Source organism: Salmo trutta, chromosome 17, assembly GCF_901001165.1.
Source record: "Salmo trutta chromosome 17, fSalTru1.1, whole genome shotgun sequence".
NCBI classification, from domain to species: Eukaryota; Metazoa; Chordata; class Actinopteri; order Salmoniformes; family Salmonidae; genus Salmo; species Salmo trutta.
Window position 1 is genome coordinate 25,416,183 of NC_042973.1, and position 22,610 is coordinate 25,438,792.

The 22,610-nt window shown below is 44.0% G+C and overlaps 1 protein-coding gene across 1 annotated transcript; it reads left to right on the forward strand.

The window, feature by feature from the left end:
• Positions 1–350: 350 nt before the first annotated feature.
• On the forward strand, positions 351–10,496 carry LOC115151924 (NEDD4-binding protein 1). The gene is made up of 7 exons (XM_029696276.1): positions 351–884; positions 2,007–3,526; positions 5,885–6,015; positions 6,279–6,375; positions 8,990–9,097; positions 9,195–9,296; positions 9,392–10,496. Exons 1-7 carry the CDS (start codon positions 582–584, stop codon positions 9,795–9,797), a joined length of 2,667 nt encoding a protein of 888 aa, XP_029552136.1. The 5' UTR covers positions 351–581; the 3' UTR covers positions 9,798–10,496.
• The last annotated feature ends 12,114 nt before the right edge of the window (positions 10,497–22,610 follow it).

Below are 22,610 nucleotides of genomic sequence, written 5' to 3' on the forward strand. Positions count from 1 at the left end.
GTATAATTTTAGATCAGCTATGAATTGACGAATCAGCTGCATGAATACGGGTATTTCTGGAGTTTCACAAATGTGCTTGGTTAAAATAATCTATTATAATATGATTTGTTTATAATCCATATTTATCTGGATGATAAGCTTATGTCCCACTACTTGCCCTCGTGACCATTATAATTTGTTTGACAATGGTGTGTCTGGACTTTAACATTGGTTGTTTGTTCTTTTCCATGGGAAGCTAGAATCGACTGTTATTTACAAAAAAAGTAATTACATTTTGCTAAAGATATTGAATAGATAGTCAAAATATCTATAAGATCTTCTCTTTGGATGAGATAAATAAACACATACCGTACATATTGTCGTCTTTTGATGACATCATCACTGGGACTTTCCGGATGCGTCGGGGTTGACATGTAAAAAGTTGTCTTAAAACTGGATTACTCTAGCTAATATATCACCGCAGAGAAGAGGAAGACCGATAGAAGGAAACCATGAAGGAGGGTAAAGATCCAAATGACACCGAATGGTTAAGATATTAAAACGATCTGTTGTCAACAGGGACAGATATATTCAAAAACAAAATGTCAACAACGCGGCCCCTTCTCGGTATGAAGCGAGTCACCGAGGTAACCTGTAAGGAACCCCTGGGAAACAGGCTGTCGCCAACAGCGAGCAAACAGCAAGAGGCCCTGGCAGTGGACGAATTTGCTGTCTTCGAAAACAAGCAAGAAGAGCTGAAATGCGCTAAGCCCAGAGTAGAACAGGTTTTTCGGGTAGCTTTCACAATTATCGGCCTTTTGGACACTGGAGCCCACAGTAGTACAGCATCAAGGCAGATATGGCTTCAACTCAAGGGAAAGAGAGACGACGTGTCGAGGGCAAAGGTAAACATTGACTGCGATTCATTAAAATTAGCTTGAGGCTTATAACATTGATACCCATTCTTATATTGTTTTATTTATTTTTGTCAGTCAGTTATGCAGTTAAGCAGCCTTTTAACGTTAGGAGAGAAGGGCCATCCTGAAATGTAAGCGGCAAATCAGGCAGTATAATCAATCGCATGGTCATGGTGTACCGAATGGAATAGCTACTATGCTAATTGAGAAGTTGTTTGGGTTTCATAATCTGATAAGGCTCTGTGTCATATGCCTTCTAGCAAATTAACTGTACAGATAATATATCAGTAACGTTAAAGATTATAGATCTAACGTTAGAGTCCGGCCAGGTTTACATAATTCCGTAAGATCCCGATTGCATGACAGACGGACAAGCTGTTCTTGGCGTTCCTTTTTGTTTTCATTTCCACACTGATTTCCCGTTCACTCTACTACTCTAAAAACACCAGTCTTAGCTAGGCTACATCTTTTACACTTCTGTGCCTTGAGTTTTCCCTTGACAACATCGTGTAGCGGGCAGGTAAAGTTCAATGTACAGATCACCGGATTGGGTAATATCAATGTCACCTGTTCGACAACGCGGAAACGATTACTATTGGTGCCAGTAAACTTGGAATCTCCTCCCACCCCATTGAGAACACAGAAAATGGAAACCCCAACACAGTTATGTCTTGCCTCATCGTGTCTCTTTCCAGTGTGTAGTCATCAGGAAACCATGTCCACTGTATGGAGAGGATACACACGAATGCATTGTGACAGGTGCTTCTTTGACATATCCAAACTTGTGGCTGATTCATCAAATATTTCTGGAAAGAGGTTGAGATTTCCTCATTGGGTTTCAGTTGGTTTTTGACAACTTCCCATCTTCCACGTTTTAATCTCACCAATTTACAGTCAATGTGGTGATGACAGAGTTGACTGAGAGTTGTCAGTGAAGATGATGAGTGAAGTTTCTTAAGTAGGCGTAGAGGGGGTATCTCTGTGCGTCATGCTATCAGTTTCAATTGGCGCTTTACCCTGTTAAGCTTCGAATGTGGACCTTCTCGTGTGTATGATGTTTTTTTTGTCATGTCTACTTTTCTAACTGGTGTTGACCCTGTTTTGTTGCAGGAGTACCTGAAAGGCCTGTGTGATCCAGAGCTGCAGCAGGAGGAGCACTACCCTGTGGACATGCACTGCATCTTTGCCGGTGCCCGGGGTCTGTTCCTTGACCGACTGCTGCGGGACACCAGCGCTGAAGTTGTGATGCTGGAGCCAGGCACACTGCGCTTGCTGGGCTGCTTTGAGTCTGTCATCATGGCAAAGAGCCGCGTGCAACAGTTTGTTGCTCTCTTCCAAGAGAAGCGCAGCCTGCCCGGAGATAGGGAGCCGGCCGTGAAGCGCACCTTCAAGACGTTTGTGGAGGAGCGAGATGATAAGTATGCCATGGAGCTGCTCCTGCTGCCCAGTGCCCTGAAGGAAGAGCTGCTAGGTCTGGCCCAGAGCCCCACTCAGCCTGGTGGGGTTGAAGACGTGGACCAGGATCGCTCCCAGAGCAGCACCCCTGTCACTGACCTCTCCAACCGCATCCTGGACACCAGCTTTGAGGAGAAGGTCGTTGGGGCTGCATCCGGGGCCGAGACGGGGTTGTTGAATGGCGTTCGGCCCTCCCACAAACGCCGCTCGTCGGAGAGCGAGCTGAGGGACACCAAGAGGCAGTACTCCCTGGAGAGGAGAGATGAGTCGATGGAGAGAGAGCGCCACACTGTGGCCAGTGACAGCCGAGCTAAGACCCCCTCCAAGACCAACATGGGGCTGATGGTGCTGGACTCTAGTGATGGTGCGGATGACGGGGAGGCTGTGAGCCCTGAGACCAACCTGCGGTGCCTGGTGAACTTCTTCAGAACCATGGGCTACCAGCAGGAGGTGGTGGAGCGGGTGGTGAAGGAGACGGGCCAGACAGAGGACACTTTCCTGTTGCTGGAGTGCATTGTGGAGGAGAGCCAAAGAACAGAGAGGCAGCGAGGAGGGGCATCCTCAACCCACAACTCTGAGTCTTCTTCCTCTACTTTCAACTCCAGGGATAAGGATAGAGGGCTAGATAGAGTGCCAAACCGAGCCCTGAATGTAAAGTCCAAGGAGAACATTAAGCCACCCAGCAGCAATGGTGTTGGTCAGAGGGGACAGTATAGCAGCATGCTTCAGACAGTGACACTAAAGAGGAGCAGCAGTGCTCAGGGGGCTGCTTACGATATCATCACCATCAATGATGACGAGGACAACACAGACACACTGACTGGCAGTAAAGCCAGGATGGCAGAGCAGATGGATTTTCCATCGGGGCCCAGGATGGACTACCTGTCCCGGGGAGGGGCTCAGACCATGGGGCCGGTACGTGTGGAGAGTGTAACGGCACTGCGGAGCACGCCACAGCGCCCAACCCAGCCAGCAGACACACGGCCAGGCTGCTCCTATCAGACCCTGTCAGCCAGAGTCCCCCCACCCCGCACAGAGCCTGCTCCACCACCCCTGACTGCCACGACCCGCTTCCATGATTCCCTGAGAAACCCCTACACCCTGACCCTACAGAACGAGCCTGGACGCCCTGATCTCCGCCACATCATCATTGACGGCAGCAACGTGGCCATGGCGTGAGTAACCACCCTTACTATACCCCCCTCTGTAGGAGGATGTGGAACAACACTGAGAGCCCACACTCATTTTCTCATCATCAGATATGACTGTCTGGAACCACCTGTGTGTAGGCCTATGTGAGCGTTGGCGTGTGTGTGAAAGCAGGAGTGTAACCCTCAGTCAGGACTTTCAAGGGTAACATAAAAGCTCATAGCTGAGAGCTCTTCCAGTAACCCTCAGTGGATGAGTAGGTAGGCTTAGGGCATGGCCACCGTGTCTTTGGCAAGGCTAATGACTGTCCAGATGGGAAAATCTCTATAAAATAATTGTCAGTAATATAACTCCAACTATCTCTCTCAACTTGCCAGTTCTCCTCTGTTTCTTACTTCGCACACCATTTTATTCTGTCCACTGAAGTCATTACTGGAAGTTGTTTTAGTCAGAATAAATGTAATAGAGGTATATCACCCTTTCAGACTCTGACTAATCTGACTGGCAGAGCTAACTTCAGTTTGTGTGGACTGAGTTAGGCTACCTACCTCATCCGAAATGAGGTCAGAATCACATTTCATGATAAGATATAGTACATATGCTATAGGGACATACAAGTATGGGGGGTTTATTTTAGAAAATTACAAGGGGAAATAAAGTTTTGTATATTTGGCGATTACATTTCCATGTTGATAAGGTGATTTTACTATCCACGTCAGTGGTGCTGGAGTTAGAGTTCAAACAGGATGTGCAACTTTCTCTTTAAGAGGGAACTTCCCTTGACTTTGCATTGCCCCACAAAATAAGACGTGTGTTTTAAGCTGGTGTGTGTTCACAATATTCTCTGGTCGTTTGTTTGTAACGGTTCTTATGAGATATGCTGGAAAATATGGGCAGATAGGGGGTCCAGTAATCTCCAAGTAATAGAAACAAACCCTACTTTACTTTTTTTTAGATATAGAATGAGATTAGTGTATTGGGAGGGATCAACAACTCTGGGTAGAATTTTAAGTAGAATTGTACAAAGGCTGCATTTAAACTCACCATATCTTCAATTTTAGATCGCAGCACTGCTAACTTCCTGCCAAAAGCTGTCTCTGTCCCTCTGGTCATTCTACTTTGTTAGGCTACGTCTTCTATGTTTTTGTAGACGTCAGAACGTCTTTCACACCTTCAATGTGTTACTTTTCTGAGTGGCTTTCTTTGTCAAACTGGGCTGGCACAGTAATTTTATAATCGTGTAATTGACTAAGGATAGACAGTCATAAAATAACCGTCATAGCAGTTTTAGTAAAATAATATTTTAATCAACTTCATATTCAAGTTGACAAACTTAACCCAAAAGCAGAAAAGTAAAAGTAAGCCTGGTTTACATCTAACAGACAATATAAGGAGAGACAAGAGGACGCAAAACTGGCCCATTTTTAATTTAGTGTTTTGGACAAACAGCTGACGGAAGGCTGGGCATTCAGAAACATAACAGCTGGCTGAAGACGGAAGGCTGGGCATTCAGAAACATAACAGCTGGCTGAAGACGGAAGGCTGAGCATTCAGAAACATAACAGCTGGCTGAAGACGGAAGGCTGAGCATTCAGAAACATAACAGCTGGCTGAAGACGGAAGGCTGGGCATTCAGAAACATAACAGCTGGCTGAAGACGGAAGGCTGGGCATTCAGAAACATAACAGCTGGCTGAAGACGGGAGGCTGGGCATTCAGAAACATAACAGCTGGCTGAAGACGGAAGGCTGGGCATTCAGAAACATAACAGCTGGCTGAAGACGGGAGGCTGGGCATTCAGAAACATAACAGCTGGCTGAAGACGGGAGGCTGGGCATTCAGAAACATAACAGCTGGCTGAAGACGGGAGGCTGGGCATTCAGAAACATAACAGCTGGCTGAAGACGGGAGGCTGGGCATTCAGAAACATAACAGCTGGCTGAAGACGGGAGGCTGGGCATTCAGAAACATAACAGCTGTGGTTGAACCAGTGATGATGGAAGTTTGTTGCTCCTTGTTTCAGCAAGTTGTTGTAGCAAAGGAGTCTTGGTTTCCCAGGCAACCCCCCCCCCCCCCAAATTCCTTAGCACATGCAATCAGGAGAGGAGAAAATGTGTGTAAAATATGCTTCTTTTGGGTAAAGTTTCAATTTTTTTACTAGCTTTTTGCTATTCGAACAGTTATAGCGGTGACCGCAAATAAGTAATCCAAAATTCCATGACCATCGCAGCCCTACTTGTTACTCACCTGTGACAATACTGTCTGAAGGCAATCCTCAATTTATCAATCTGAAAAACAACAATCACTTTGTGTATTAGGATAGTTATAAGCCATTCCTAACCTAAGCATTCCTAAGTAACCCTTCCTCCTTGTGCTCCTCTGTAGGCATGGTCTCCACCGCTTCTTCTCCTGCCGGGGCATAGCCATCGCTGTGGAGGCCTTCTGGAGGCAGGGCCACCGGGAGATCACTGTCTTTGTGCCTCAGTGGAGGCAGAAGAGAGACCGTTACACCACAGGTCAGAACAAACACACAGCACAGCACAGGCCTCCCCAACCTGGGCTCAATCTCATCCCTCTGGTTTTGGGGAGTGAAGAAGTGACATGAAATGTACCGGTAGTTCAACCATCCAAGGTTTTGGTCAGGAGAAAGATGATTGTACTTTGGCAAATAGTTGTGAATATTACTGTTTGAATGGTGATAAGACAAACATGTGGAGCACTTTGTGTGCTCTGTTAAGGATATGGTCTTAATGTGTATTTCCTCCACGTGTCTCAATAGAACAACATTACCTAAACCAACTGGAAGACCTGCGTCTGCTCTCCTTTACTCCTTCCAGAGAGGTCTGTGGACAGAGGATTTCCTCCCATGATGACAGGTACTGCAGAGTCAAATCTCACCACGTCATACAGCCAGCCCACCCTCTGTCATCTGCTGCCACCTCATCCATAATCACCCTGTCCCACATTCCCTGCTGCCACCTCATCCATACTCACCCTGTCCCACAGCCTCGCCCACATTCCCTACTGTCACCTCATCCATACTCACTAGGGTTGAACGGCGGGAACCAGGTTACTGAGATTTACCATCCAAAACCATTCCCTTTTCCCGGGATAAATAACTGCGAGAGACTGGTAAATTATATAAATGTTTTATATGAACAGCAGGGCGTCAAATGATATGCCATGTCTAAATCTGAATTCTCTACAACCTTCTCTCTGGTCACTGCATGATGAATCATCAACGCTAAGGGTGGGGACTGACAGCCCATCTCAATATGTAGACCTGCACTATATATACACAAAAGTACGTGGACATCCCTTAAAATTAGTGGATTCGGCTATTTCAGCCACACCCGTTGCTAACAGGTGTATAAAATCGAGAACACAGCCATGCCATCTCCATAGACAAACATTGGCAGTAGAATGGCCTTACAGAATAGCTCAGTTCCAAACTGCCTCTGGAAGCAACGTCAGCACAAGAACTGTTCGTCGGGAGCTTCGTGAACGGTGTTTCCTTGGCCGAGCAGCCACAAGCAAGCCTAAGATCACCATGCGCAATGCCAAGCGTCGGCTGGAGTTGTACATAGCTCGCCATTGGACTCTGGAGAAGTGGAAACACGTTCTCTGGGGTGATGAATCACGCTTCACCATCTGGCAGTCCGATGGAAGAATCTGGGTTTGGCGGATGCCAGGAGAATGCTACCTGCCCCAATGCATAGTGTCAACTGTAAAGTTTGGTGGAGAAGGAATAATGGTCTGGGGGTGTTTTTTACGGTTCGGGCTAGGCCCCTTAGTTCCATTGAAGGGACGCTACAGCATACAATGACATTCTAGACAATTTTGTGCTTCCAAATTTGTAGCAACAGTTTAGGGAAGGCCCTTTCCTATTTCAGCATGACAATGCCCCCATACACAAAGCAAACTTGACTGGCCTGCACAGAGCCCTGACCTCAACCCCATCGAACACCTTTGGGATGAATTGGGATGCCAACTGCGAGCCAGGCCTAATCGCCCAACATCAGTGCCCGACCTCACTAATACTCTTGTTGCTGAATGGAAGCAAGTCCCAGCAGCAATGTTCCAACATCTAGTGGAAAGCCTTCCCAGAAGAGTGGAGGCTGTTATAGTGTATCATCTCATCATGGTAACTTTGGTCATGTAGTGTATCATCTCATCATGGTAACTTTGGTCATGTAGTGTATCATCTCATCATGTTAACTTTGGTCTTGTGACAGGTGGACAGACCTACATTTGCTGCAGCATAGCCTATGCTACAGTAACAAAGACCGAATGTGCGGCTAATTTACATTTCTCCATCTGGCTTCCAGGGGTCACTTTTTTTTCTTTTTTTTTTTTTGCAGCTGCAGAGTTTTAAAACAGGAGCAAGCACTCTCTCTCTCCCACCCATCAATTCCATTCAAACTGCATTCAAAATAGATCATCCTGTTCAAGATTGATATATCTATATAATGTCCTAGCTTACCTCTTTCAGGTAATACATTCAAGGCAGTGTTATATTTAGTTCATGAATGGTGGGTTATGCATAATAAGCTTCTAACTTATAACCTCTCTTGCGCAATACGTACACCTGTGCTCCGCTGGTCTCTTTCTTTAAGTATCCTTAGCTCTTGGAGTCCCATGCAGGAAAAGCTAGACTAGATTAGCTTGCTCAACATCATTTCTGGGGCGTTTCTTATACCAATAGACTATTCAAAGAGGGACACAAGCTCTTGTTTGTTAAAAACAGCAGCCAATAGAACTCACGGGTAGTTTGAAAGAAGGGCAAACGCGTGATGGCGGTAGGCTATAGCAGTTATTTATTCAGACCCGTAACCATTCAGTCCTCGTGAAGAGAAGTGAAAGCCTTCTGTGTCTCATTCTAGTCCTATATTATTCAAGCATGTCATTAGATTGATAAAGATAAGGACAACAAAACTGATTTCATTTAACTGATGAAAGTGAGGAAGGAATGAAGCAACACTAGAGAGAGAAAGGAGGTAGGCTAATAACATTAGTGGAAATATTATGAAAATGTTGAATCAAATTTGCTAGCCTATACTTGTGACTTTGTAGGCCACATGTGCTGCACCAGAATTGCATGTTCTCTCTCTGCTTTATTTATCATGGTTTGAACGAGGTGCGTAATTCCAGTAGCCTATGTATTGGATAACGGCACAATCATTTGGGCTCATTAAATTTATTTAGATCAGGCTCAGGTTGCATCAGGCCTGAATTTTAGATCAAATCTCTAATCAAATCCAGACACAGGCCTATTTAAATGCTTTTGAATAACACTTCCGGTTTTGGTGGGAAATACCGGGTTACCCGGGAGAAAAGTGATTTATTCTTGTGATGGACCATTTGTAAAATACCTGAAATATTCCACCCTAAACTCACTCTGTCCTACAGCCTTGCCCACATTCCTTGCTGTCATCCATACTGACTCACTATCAGCTGACTCGGTCTATCTTATCTCTCTCTCACCTACAGGTTTCTGCTCCACCTGGCAGAGAAAACAGGAGGGGTTATCGTCACCAATGACAACTTGCGGGACTTTGTAAATACATCAGAGGCATGGATGAGGATCATCCAAGAGAGGTGAAGGCCTTTTAACCAATCATCAGACATGCACTCATTTATATAATCCCTGGACACATGACCTTCTCCTCTCACACTGACTGGCCCCTTTTTCCAGGCTTCTGCAGTTTACCTTTGTAGAGGACCACTTTATGATCCCAGATGACCCCCTGGGGAAGCATGGCCCTCACCTGGAGGTGTTCTTACGGAAGGACAACAGGTGTGTGTGAAAGGAGATGATAGTATTGTTTATACAGTATGACCTTACTGCAGAGGTATGTGTATTAACCATACGTGTGTGTGTCTCTCTCACAGACGGAGCCCAGTCACACCTCCTCTGAGGCCAGACCCCCGAGCCACCCCGCAACCTGTCTATGTCCAAGCTCTGCAGTCTGCCCCCCGCCCCTCAGCTACCCCCCAGATGAGGCCACTCTCCCACTGGCCACATTCTGGGCCCCCTGGGTGGCACCCCCCTCACCCAACACCCTCACCACCTCCACAGATGTCACACCCTCTTTGCCCCTCACCCCCTCTTCAGCGATCACACACCCCTCGCCCAACACCCTCTCCCCCTCCCCAGCGGTCACCCTCGGAAACCATAGAGCTCAAAAGGAAGCTGTACGATATCTTCCCTGACCAGAAGCAGCGCATTGACCGTATCCTCAGTGACAACCCCTACATGAGGGACCTGAACGCACTGTCAGGCCTTCTGCTGGGATGAAACCAAGCACACACACTGTACTCAGCCACTCACACACAGATACACTTACAAGTCTCTGTCGAAGGAGGGTGCCAATAGTAGGCCTATGTACAGAAAACTGAGCTATTTAAAGTTTTTGTATTAAAGTCGATGGTCAACTGCACTGCTCTTGGATGGCTATGTGTTCGGAAGGCATAACTCTCCTTTTTCTACACATTTAAGTTCAGCAGTGTCCATGGAACATATGCCATTCATGAATAGATTGCTTTCCCGAGTGAAACCATCAAATTGTGGGGAAGGAATTGTCCAGCTGGCATCTACTGTATGTGATGTCCACATCTGTTCTAAGTACTTATTTCCTGTCATTTGTCTCTGCACAAGTCTTTAAGGTGTAAAACCAAATTGCTGTAATAACTGCTGAAGGAAGGTTATTTTGTTCATGTTGTAATATAATTTGTTTCTATATGATTTTGTAAATATGAACATTGACATGTGCAGATATGGTTTTATGTAATTAACCACACAAATACAAACAGCTCCATAAAGAAGCTTTTTTTTAAAACCAGCGATACTTCATTCCTTCAGTGATTCACAATCCAGTGCTTTGATACTAGGTTGGCAGGGTAGAAGGGTTCCTTTATTCTAGATACACGGCCTGGAGACACCAGTGCCAAGCACAATCCTGTGCTGAGAAAATTATATTAAAAATATTCTTAAACATGAGGAAATGATAATCCTTGTATGACATCGCAAATATTACTTACAGAGTTTGGCTGCTAAGTCCCTTATCTTCCTGTACTGATTGTCCACTACACTCTGAGGACATAGCCATTGTATCTTCTGGAGAGTCCCAGACTGACTCAGAGCCAACTTACCCATGTTACTCAATGATCTGGAACACCCTGGCCACTCTTGTACAAGTCACTATCTTTTGTAATGGTAACATAGCAAACCCATTCTTCATTGTTTGTTCAATGAACAACGATCACAAATAACTCTACCTACATGTACATATTTACCTCAATTACCTCGACACCGGTGCCCCGCACATTGACATTGACTCTGTACTGGTACCCCTGTATACAGCCCCACTATTGTTATTTACTGCTGCTCTTTCATTATTTGTTATTCTTATCTCTTACTTTTTTGTAGGTATTTTCTTAACTGCGTTGTTGGTTAAGGGCGTGTAAGTAAGCATTTCACTGTAAGGTCTACACCTGTTGTATTCGGCGCATGTGACAGAATTTGATTTGATAAGACCTCAGTCACCAGCCACTAGAGGTCACTGTGAACCAAGCTGTTGGGGGCTAGTTGCTACTGGAGCACTTATTGTTAAAATAAAATCTGACAGATGAGTGGCCTGGCTATTATGATGAAAACAACTTGCTTCCGTTGTGTATAGCTTCAGTTTTGTATAACAAGGTGCATCCATTGTGTATAACTAACGTTCAACTCTTTTTGGAGAGGTTCGTCAGTGTATTCTACCAGTGAGGTAAAACTTTGGACTCTGTATCCAAGTCCCCTTTCTGTTGATTCTTCTCTATATAATGTAAAGGATATCAGTCACTGATGTTTGGTTTACATTTTTTTCCCTTTTAAGATTTCTACGAGAATGGTGATACCACAGCATTTCCTATGAGGGCATAGGCGTTCTGTGGGTATCTCATGGTTACTTGAAAGACAGGGTGTATATTTGATTTCCACAGGCTGGTAAAGTTAATAAAGGCCAACTGTTTGTCATAAACGAGACCTTTTCTTAATCGGTCTGTTGTCGTCTTTGTTCTAACCATTTATAAGCTGTTTTGTTGGTGTGTAGACATGTACTGAAAACCAAAATAGTCATATACAGGGCATTCACAAAGTATTCAGACCCCTTGACTTTTTCCACATTGTTACATTACAGCCTTATTCTACAATGGATTAAATTGTATCTTTTCCTCATCAATCTACACACAATACCTCATATAATGACAAAGCAAAAACAGGTTATGAGATTTTAGGAAATGTATTAAATATTAAACTGAAATACCTTATTCAGACCCTTTGCTTGGCTCATCGCGTCTAGTGACTCCATGTGGCAGGCCGGGCACCTGCATGCTTCCGTTGGTCGTCAGTTGGGGTTTCCTGCGTTACATTGTTGCGGCTGGCTTCTGAGGTTAAGCAGGCAAAGAAATTGTAATTTTTAAGTTTCCTTTTGGAAAATTGGGCGCTGGTCAACATGACAAGGAAGATTTTAATTTACTGGATATTAGAGAAATGTACAAGAACACAATTCTTTGTGTTTCGATGTGTAGCACTTGCCAAACATAATAGCCTATTTTTGTATTGGCTTATAGGCTACTTTCCTAAAACAATAATTGTCCACCACACAGGTTACCTGTCAGAGATTTGAGCATTATATGTTTAGGACTATAGGTTTAGGTGTCCACTGTATCACACACACACACACACACACACACACACACACACACACACAACACACACACACACACACACACACACACACACACACACACACACACACACACACACACACACACACACACACACACACACACACACACACACACACCACACCACACACACACACAGAGAGACAGGGCGGCAGCGTAGCCTAGTAGTTAGAGCATTGGACTAGTAACCGAAAGGTTGCAAGATCGAATCCCCGAGCTGACAAGGTACAAATCTGTCGTTCTGCCCCTGTACAAGGCAGTTAACCCACTGTTCCTAGGACGTCATTGAAAATAAGAATTTGTTCTTAACTGACTTGCCTAGTTAAATAAAATAGAAATATATACACTGCTCAAAAAAATAAAGGGAACACTTAAACAACACATCCTAGATCTGAATGAAATAAATAATCTTATTAAATACTTCTTTCTTTACATAGTTGAATGTGCTGACAACAAAATCACACAAAAATAATAAATGGAAATCCAATTTATCAACCAATGGAGGTCTGGATTTGGAGTCACACTCAAAATTAAAGTGGAAAGCCACACTACAGGCTGATCCTGTCAAAATGAGGCTCAGTAGTGTGTGTGGCCTCCACGTGCCTCTATGACCTCCCTACAACGCCTGGGCATGCTCCTGATGAGGTGGCGGATGGTCTCCTGAGGGATCTCCTCCCAGACCTGGACTAAAGCATCCATCAACTCCTGGACAGTCTGTGGTGCAACGTGGCGTTGGTGGACGGAGCGAGACATGATGTCCCAGATGTGCTCAATTGGATTCAGGTCTGGGGAACGGGCGGGCCAGTCCATAGCATCAATGCCTTCCTCTTGCAGGAACTGCTGACACACTCCAGCCACATGAGGTCGAGCATTGTCTTGCATTAGGAGGAACCCAGGGCCAACCACACCAGCATATGGTCTCACAAGGGGTCTGAGGATCTCATCTCGGTACCTAATGGCAGTCAGGCTACCTCTGGCGAGCACATGGAGGGCTGTGCGGCCCCCCAAAGAAATGCCACCCCACACCATGACTGACCCACCGCCAAACCGGTCATGCTGGAGGATGTTGCAGGCAGAAGAACGTTCTCCACGGCATCTCCAGACTCTGTCACGTCTGTCACGTGCTCAGTGTGAACCTGCTTTCATCTGTGAAGAGCACAGGGCGCCAGTGGCGAATTTGCCAATCTTGGTGTTCTCTGGCAAATGCCAAACGTCCTGCACGGTGTTGGGCTGTAAGCACAACCCCCACCTGTGGGTTTGGAACCACCAAGACTCTTCCTAGAGCTAACTGAGGGTTTTGTCAGGGAGGTGACAGAGAGAGTACAGAGAGATCCTTGATGAAAATCTGCTCCAGAGCGCTCAGGACCTCAGACTGGGGTGAAGGTTCGCCTTCCAACCACCCTAAGCACACAGCCAAGACAACGCAGGAGTGGCTTCGGGACAAGTCTCTGAACCTTCTTGAGTGGCCCAGCCAGAGCCCGGACCAGCGAGAAACTCACAAAATACAGGTGTGCCAAGCGTCATACCCAAGAAGACTCGAGGCTGTAATCGCTGCCAAAGGTGCTTCAACAAAGTTGACTAAAGTGTCTGAATACTTATGTTATGTGATGATTCAGTTGTTTATTTTTAATAAATTACCAAACATTTCAAAAATCCTGTTTTTCTTTGTCATTATGGGTTATTATGTGTAGATTGATGGGGAAAACTATAATCAATGTAACCTACCAAAATGTGGTAAAAGGTCAAGGGGTCTGAACACTTTCCAGAATAATTTCCGAAGGAATGCACTATACATACACACCTGGAATGATTTTACAATAGTCTTGAAGGAGTTCCCACATATGTTGAGCACTTGTTGGCGGCTTTTCTTTCACTCTGTAGTCCAGCTCATCCCAAACCATCTCAATTGGGTTGAGGTCAGGTGATTGTGGAGGCCAGGTCATCTGATGCAGCACTCCATCACTCTCCTTCTTGGTCAAATAGCCGTTACACCGCCTGGAGGTGTGTTGGGTCATCGTCCTGTTGAAAAACAAATTATAGTCTCACTAAGCCTAAACCAGATGGGATGGCGTATCACTGCAGAATGCTGTGGTAGCCATGCTGGTTAAGTGTGCCTTGAATTCAAAATAACCACTGTTAGTGTCACCAACAAAGCACCACCACAACATCACACCTCCATGCTTCACGGTGGGAACCACACATGCAGAGATCATCCGTTCACCTACCAAAAATCTAATTTGGACTCATCAGACCAAAGGACAGATTTCTACCGGTCTAAATGTCCATTGCTCGTGTTTCTTGGCCCAAGCAAGTCTCTTCTTATCATTGGTATCCTTTAGTAGTGTTTTTTTCAGCAATTTAGACCATGAAGGCCTGATTCATGCAGTCTCTTCTGAACAGTTGATGTTGAGATTAGTCTGTTACTTGAACGCTGTGAAGCATTTAGTTGTGCTGCAATTTCTAAGGCTGGTAACTCTAATGAACGTATCCTCTGATGCAGAGGTAACTCTGGGTCTTCCATTCCTGTGGCGGTCCTCATGAGAGCCAGTTTCATCATAGAGCTTGATGGTTTTTGTGACCAAACTTGAAGAAACTTTCAAAGTTCTTGAAACCAGAGAGATATACCTTCTGGAGCGCGTGCTACAGGTGGGTGCAGCTATGGTGACCAGCGAGCTGAGATAAGGGGGAACTTTACCTAGCAGGGTCTTGTAGATGACCTGGAACCAGTGGGTTTGGCGACGAGTATGAAGCGAGGGCCAGCCAACGAGAGCGTACAGGTCGCAGTGGTGGGTAGTATATGGAGCTTTGGTGACAAAACGGATGGCACTGTGATAGACTGCATCCAATTTATTGAGTAGGGTGTTGGAGGCTATTTTGTAAATGACATCGCCGAAGTCGAGGATCGGTAGGACGGTCAGTTTTACGAGGGTATGTTTGGCAGCATGAGTGAAAGATGCTTTGTTGCGAAATAGGAAGCCAATTCTAGATTTAACTTTGGATTGGAGATGTTTGATGCGAGTCTGGAAGGAGAGTTTACAGTCTAACCAGACACCTAGGTATTTGTAGTTGTCCACATATTCTAAGGCAGAACCGTCCAGAGTAGTGATGCTGGACGGGCGGGGAGGTGCAGGCAGCGATCGGTTGAAGAGCATGCATTTAGTTTTACTTGTATTTAAGAGCAATTGGAGGCCACGGAAGGAGAGTTGTATGGCATTGAAGCTCGTCTGGAGGGTAGTTAACACAGTGTCCAAAGAAGGGCCAGAAGTATACAGAATGGTGTCGTCTGCGTAGAGGTGGATCAGAGACTCACCAGCAGCAAGAGCGACATCATTGATGTATACAGAGAAAAGAGTTGGCCCAAGGTTTGAACCCTGTGGCACCCCCATAGAGACTGCCAGAGGCCCGGACAACAGGCCCTCCGATTTGACACACTGAACTCTATCGGAGAAGTAGTTGGTGAACCAGGCGAAGCAATCATTTGAGAAACCAAGGCTATTGAGTCTGGCGATGAGGATGTGGTGATTGACAGAGTCGAAAGCCTTGGCCAGGTCAATGAATACGGCAGCACAGTATTGTTTCTTGTCGATGGTGGTTAAGATATCATTTAGGACATTGAGCGTGGCTGAGGTGCACCCATGACCAGCTCTGAAACCAGATTGCATAGCGGAGAATGTGCGGTGGGATTCGAAATGGTCGGTAATCTGTTTGTTGACTTGGCTTTCGAAGACTTTAGAAAGGCAGGGTAGGATAGATATAGGTCTGTAGCAGTTTGGGTCAAGAGTGTCCCCCCCTTTGAAGAGAGGGATGACCGCAGCTGCTTTCCAATCTTTGGGAATCTCAGACAACACGAAAGAGAGGTTGAACAGGCTAGTAAAAGGGGTTGCAACAATTTCGGCAGATAATTTTAGAAAGAAAGGGTCCAGATTGTCTAGTCCGGCTGATTTGTAGGGGTCCAGATTTTGCAGCTCTTTCAAAACATCAGCTGACTGGATTTGGGAGGAGAAATGGGGAAGGCTTGGGCGAGTTGATGTGGGGGGGTGCCGTGCTGTTGACCGGAGTAAGGGTAGCCAGGTGGAAAGCATGGCCAGCCGTAGAAAAATGCTTATTGAAATTCTCAATTATAGCGGATTTATCGGTGGTGACAGAGTTTCCTATCCTCAGTGCAGTCGGCAGCTGGGAGGAGGTGCTCTTATTCTCCAAGGACTTTACAGTGTCCCAGATCCTTTTTGAGCTTGTGTTGCAGGAAGCAAATTTCTGCTTGAAAAAGCTAGCCTTGGCTTTTCTAACTGCCTGTGTATATTGGTTTCTAACTTCCCTGAAAAGTTGCTTATCACGGGGACTGTTCGATGCTAATGCAGCACGCCACAGGATGTTTTTGTGTTGGTTAAGGGCAGTCAGGTCTGGAGAGAACCAAGGGCTATATCTGTTCCTGGTTCTACATTTCTTGAATGGGGCATGCTTATTTAAGATGGTGAGGAAGGCATTTTTTTTAAATAACCAGGCATCCTCTACTGAAGGGATGAGGTCAATATCCTTCCAGGATACCAGGGCCAGGTCGATTAGAAAGGCCTGCTCGCTGAAGTGTTTTAAGGAGCGTTTGACAGTGATGAGTGGAGGTCGTTTGACCGCTGACCCATTACGGATGCAGGCAATGAGGCAGTGATCACTGAGATCTTGGTTGAAAACAGCAGAGGTGTATTTAGAGGGCAAGTTGGTTAGGATGATATCTATGAGGGTGCCCGTGTTTACGGCTTTGGGGTGGTACTTGGTAGGTTCATTGATAATTTGTGTGAGATTGAGGGCATCAAGCTTAGATTGTAGGATGGCTAGAGGACCCCTTCCCGCTCTGATCCCGGTACCGGGATTTATTGAAAAGATACCATGGCGGGAAATTCAAAACTGCAAGAATCTAATAATTTCAATTTCTCAAACAATCAACTATTTTTCACCATTTGAAAGATAAACATCTAAATCCAACCATATTGTCCGATTTCAAAGAGGCTTTACGGCGAAAGCATAAAGTTAGGTTATGTTAGGAGAGTACATTGAAAATAGTTGTGTGTAATGTTTTGTCAATTCAAAGACAGGCGTCACCAAAAGCAGAAAACCAGCTAAAATTATGCACTAACCTTTGACAATCTTCATCAGATGACACTCCTAGGTCATTATGTTAGACAATACATGCATTTTTTGTTCCATCAAGTTCATATTTATATCCAAAAACAGCATTTTACAGTGGTGGTGAAATTCAGATTTTTTTTTCCCTCAAATGCTTCCGGTGAATCAGCGTTACAATTGACAAAATTACTATTCGAAAACATTGGTAAATTATAATATTGTCATTCAAAGAATTATAGATTAACATCTCGTAAATGCTACCGCATTGCCAGATTTCAAAATAACTTTACTGGGAAATCACAATAGGCTAGGCTATACAGGTTAGCACCATCTTGGAACCATCTAATATCAATAATACTATTGTAAATATTCCCTTACCTTTGATTATCTTCATCAGAAGGCACTTGGAATCCCAGGTCTACAACAAATGTTGTTTCTTTCGACAAAGTTCATAATTTATGTCCAAATAACTCCAAGTTGTTCCATGTTGTTAGCGCGTTCAGTTGGCTACTCAAAATGTAGGGCGGGGGGGGGGGGGGAGTCACGACGAAAAGTTTAAAAAAATCTATTTATGTTCGTTCAAACATGTCAAACGTTGTTTAGCATCAATCTTTAGGGCCTTGAGAACGTGAAACGGATAAATATTTCAACAGGACCTCTCCTGTGTCTTGATAAACGTTTGAAATACAAAGTCTCATCTCACATGAACGCGCATGTGCGCACAACAATGAAGTGACGACATCCCAGGGACGTCAACTTCCCTTCCTTGTCATCCGGTCTCTGTTCATCATAGACGCTTCAAGCAACTTTATAAAGATTGTTGACATCTAGTGGAAGCCGTAGGAAGTGCAAAATGAATCCTTTGTCACTGTGTGTTCTATTAGCAATGACTCGAAAATAGTACAGCCACAACATTTTCATTTCCTGCTTGTATTTTTCTCAGGTTTTTGCCTGCCATATGAGTTTTGTTATACTTACAGACACCATTCAAACAGTTTTAGAAAATTCAGAGTGTTTTCTATCCAAATCTAATAATATGCATATCCTAGCTTCTGAGTTGGTGTAGGAGGCAGTTAAAAATGGGCACATATTTTTTTCAAAATTCTCAATACTGCCCCCTAGCCCCAACAGGTTTTAAGCATGTCCCAGTTTAGGTCACCTAGCAGCACGAGCTCTGAAGATAGATGGGGGGCAATCAGTACACATAAGGTGTCCAGAGCACAGCTGGGGGCAGAGGGTGGTCTATAGCAGGCGGCAACGGTGAGAGACTTGTTTTTAGAGAGGTGGATTTTTAAAAGTAGAAGTTCAAATTGTTTGGGTACAGACCTGGATAGTAGGACAGAACTCTGCAGGCTATCTCTGCAGTAGATTGCAACACCGCCCCCTTTGGCCGTTCTATCTTGACTGAAAATGTTGTAGTTAGGGATGGAGATTTCAGCGTTTTTGGGGGTCTTCCTAAGCCAGGATTCAGACACGGCTAGGACATCCAGGTTGGCAGAGTGTGCTAAAGCAGTAAATAAAACAAACTTAGGGAGGAGGCTTCTAATGTTAACATGCATGAAACCAAGGCTATTACGGTTACAGAAGTCATCAAAAGACAGCGCCTGGGGAATAGGAGTGGAGCTAGGCACTGCAGGGCCTGGATTCACCTCTGCATCGACAGAGGAACAGAGGCAGAGTAGGATAAGGGTACAGCTAAAATCTTTGAGAATTGGATCGTCTAGGACGTCCGGAACAGAGAGTAAAAGGAGCAGGTTTCTGGGGGCGATAAAATAGCTTTAAGGTATAATGTACAGACAAAGCTATGATAGGATGTGAATACAGTGGAGGTAAACCTAGGCATTGAGTGATGATGAGAGGGATATATATATACACACATATATATGTATATGTGTGTATATATATATATATATATATATATATATATATATATATATATACATATATATATATATATATATATATATATACATATATATATATATATATGTGTGTGTATATATGTATATGTATGTATATATATATGTATATATACACACACATATATATATACATATATACATATATATATATATACACACACATACATATATGTGTATATATATATATATATATATATACATATATACATATACACATACACATACACATACACATATATATATATATATGTGTATGTGTATGTGTATGTGTATATGTATATATATATAAAGAAAGAAAGAAAGAAAGAAAGAAAGAAAGAAAGAAAGAAAGAAAGAAAGAGAAGCTTAGGCCTAATCTTAGAAAGATATGAGATATAGAGATATGCCGGTGGCGCATTACGACAGATGACTACTGCGTCTGCTTTACAGATATAGATGTGCAGAAGGAGGTTAATTTGTAAACATGTTATCTTGTATATTATTTTGTATAAAGACAATCATTATATTGTTAGATTATAGGAGTATCTCTAGTAGGCCTGAAACAGTCCTGCTCATCTTAAGTTCAACTGCTGGAGTCAGTTGGAGCACTTTGTTGCACTGCCTTCATATTGTAGGCCTGCAGTAAAGCTTAATAATAGCCACAAGATACCAAACCTTCACAAACGTTTCTAAACATTATTAGGGTAATATCAAAAGTAAGTCAAGCCATTGTTTATAGGGAAAATATGAGCAGGAGAGAATGTAAACCAGGGTAAAAACGCACTACCCTCCCCAGTGCCCAATAAAATAAAATAAAAAACACAACCCTCCCCAAAGCAAAACAATTAATTTTGACAACCCTCCTCTATTTTGGACCCCCGCCCCCCCAGTAAATGTCAATCTGTCCCTAAAGCATTCCATGCATCCTGGCACTTGCACTTATGTAAGATAGCCTACTATTCCTAATGTGATGATTAGATTGGATGGTCATTACTGAGGCTAATAATTTAACTCAATCACTTTTCGCAAAAAAGACTAGGCTATAGGCTATATCAGATAGCCAACATTTCGTCATTCTTTGCACAGGAAAATGTTGGCCTTTTATAAACACATTTCATGCATTTCTACTACACTTTATATGACTGGAGACATTAGCAGAATATTTTTTACTATAACAAAAACTACAGGGTAGCCTACTCTGTTGACACTGACTAAGATCAATAAAAACGTTGTCTGATCCATCAACCATATACAGTACATGACCAAAAGTATATGGACACCTGCTCGTTGAACATCTCATTCCAAAATCATGGGCATTAATATGGAGTTGGTCCCCTCTTTTCGGCTATAACAGCCTCCACTATTGGGAAGGCTTTTCACTAGATGTTGGAACATTGCTGCAGGGACTTGCTTCCATTCAGCCACAAGAACATTATTGAGGTCGGGGACTGATGTTTGGCAATTAGGCCTGGTTCGCAGTCGGCATTCCAATTCATCCCAAAGGTGTTCGATGGGGATTACATGTTTTTATTTATATAACCTTTATTTAACCAGGTAGGACCCATTGAGGTTAAAAAACTATTTTGCGAGGGCGATCGGGCAAAAAGCCAAAACAGGGAAATAGCAGCATGTACATAATATTACAGAAAAATACAAAATACACACTTAAAACAAAGTGTCACAAGTTACAAGTCAGGGCTCTGTGCAGGCCAGTCAAGTTCTTCCACACCAAACTTGACAAACCATTTCTGTATGGACCTCGCTTTGTGCACGGGGGTATTGTCATGCTGAAACAGGATATGGCCTTCCCCAAACTGTTTCCAGGAAGTTGGAAGCACAGAATCATCTAGAATGTCATTGTATGCTGTTGTGTTATGATTTCCCCTTCACTGGAACTAAGGGGCCTAGCCCAAACCATGAAAAACAGCCCCAGACCATTATTCCTCCTCGACCAAACTTTACAGTTGGCACTATGCATTCCGGCAGGTAGCGTTCTCCTGGCTTCCGTCAAACCCAGATTCGTCTGTCGGACTGCCAGATGGTGAAGCGTGATTCATCACTCCAGAGAATGTGTTTCCACTTCTCCGGAGTCCAATGGTGTTGAGCTTTACACCACTCCAGCTGACGCTTGGCATTGCGCTTGGTGATCTTAGGCTTGTGTGCAACTGCTCGACCATGGAAACCCATTTCATGAAGCTTCCGACAAACAATTATTGTGCTGACATTGCTTCTAGAGGCAGTTTGGAACTCGGTAGTGAGTGTTGCAACCCAAGAAAGGCGATTTTTACACACTATACGCTTCAGCACTCGGCGGTCCCGTTCTGTGAGCTTGTGTGCCCGACCACTTCATGGCTGAGCCATTGTTCATCCTAGATGTTTCCACTTCACAATAACAATTGACCGGGGCAGCTCTAGCAGGGCAGACATTTGATGAACTGTCTGTTGGAAAAGTGTCATCCTATGACAGTACCACGTTGATAGTCACAGAGCTCTTGAGTAAGGCTATTCTACTGCCAATGTTTGTCTATGGCGATTACATGGCTGTGTGCTCGATTTTATACACTTGTCAGCAACGGGTGGCTGAAATAGCCGAATCCACTAATTTGAGAGGTGTCCACATACTTTTGTATATATAGTGTATTAGGCCGATACGAAAAGGGGAGACACAAATACAAAAAACAAACAAAAGTGGCACTGACCCAATGATAAAGACAGTGAATATGCACACTCACCAATGATATCGCCGATGTTATCCTCTGGTGCCAATAAGATACTTTTCACTTAATTAAATTGAGAATTTTGATAACTAAAAGACAAATTTGACTATTTTCATTGTCTTCTCTTTACAGCAAATTATAATTTGTTTTCCAAACTGTTTATCAGCGATAATATTTTTAAATATTCCTATTACGATATGCCTGACTGGGTTTCTCTGCTTTTCAACACAACTCGTCGATAGTCTATTTGGTATTTGCTGCGCGCAAATTGCAAGCCTTCCCAACTGTAGGCTATGCGATTTCTTCTTCTTCGGGATTTGGTTGGGGGATCACATCCGACTTTAGGCGCATAGATCGCCACCAACTGTACTGGTGTGTGAGGCCATTCAAGGCCGACATACATTATTCTTAGATACAAAATACAAAAATAGGAAAAAGGAAATGTACCCTACCATCTATTAGCCTTCTAAAAAACCCACCACCCATCCCATTATTTAACCCTACCTAGTCCTACTCCAGACCAACGTCTGAGAGGGCATATCACTACCACTCAACACCCCCTGTAGCTTTTCGGCAGTAAATCCTCGCCATCCCAAGTACTTCTCTGCCGCTGCCACTACAACCTCTATTTTCAGTGACTTTAGA

What these genes read in the sequence shown, in the direction of transcription:
- LOC115151924 (XM_029696276.1), top strand. Translation starts at nt 582, where the DNA reads ATGTCAACAACGCGGCCCCTTCTCGGTATGAAGCGAGTCACCGAGGTA. An exon ending in GAGAGACCGTTACACCACAG is followed by an intron (nt 6,016 to 6,278) that starts GTCAGAACAAAC and finishes GTGTCTCAATAG; the next exon opens with AACAACATTACCTAAACCAA. An exon ending in ATGAGGATCATCCAAGAGAG is followed by an intron (nt 9,098 to 9,194) that starts GTGAAGGCCTTT and finishes CCCTTTTTCCAG; the next exon opens with GCTTCTGCAGTTTACCTTTG.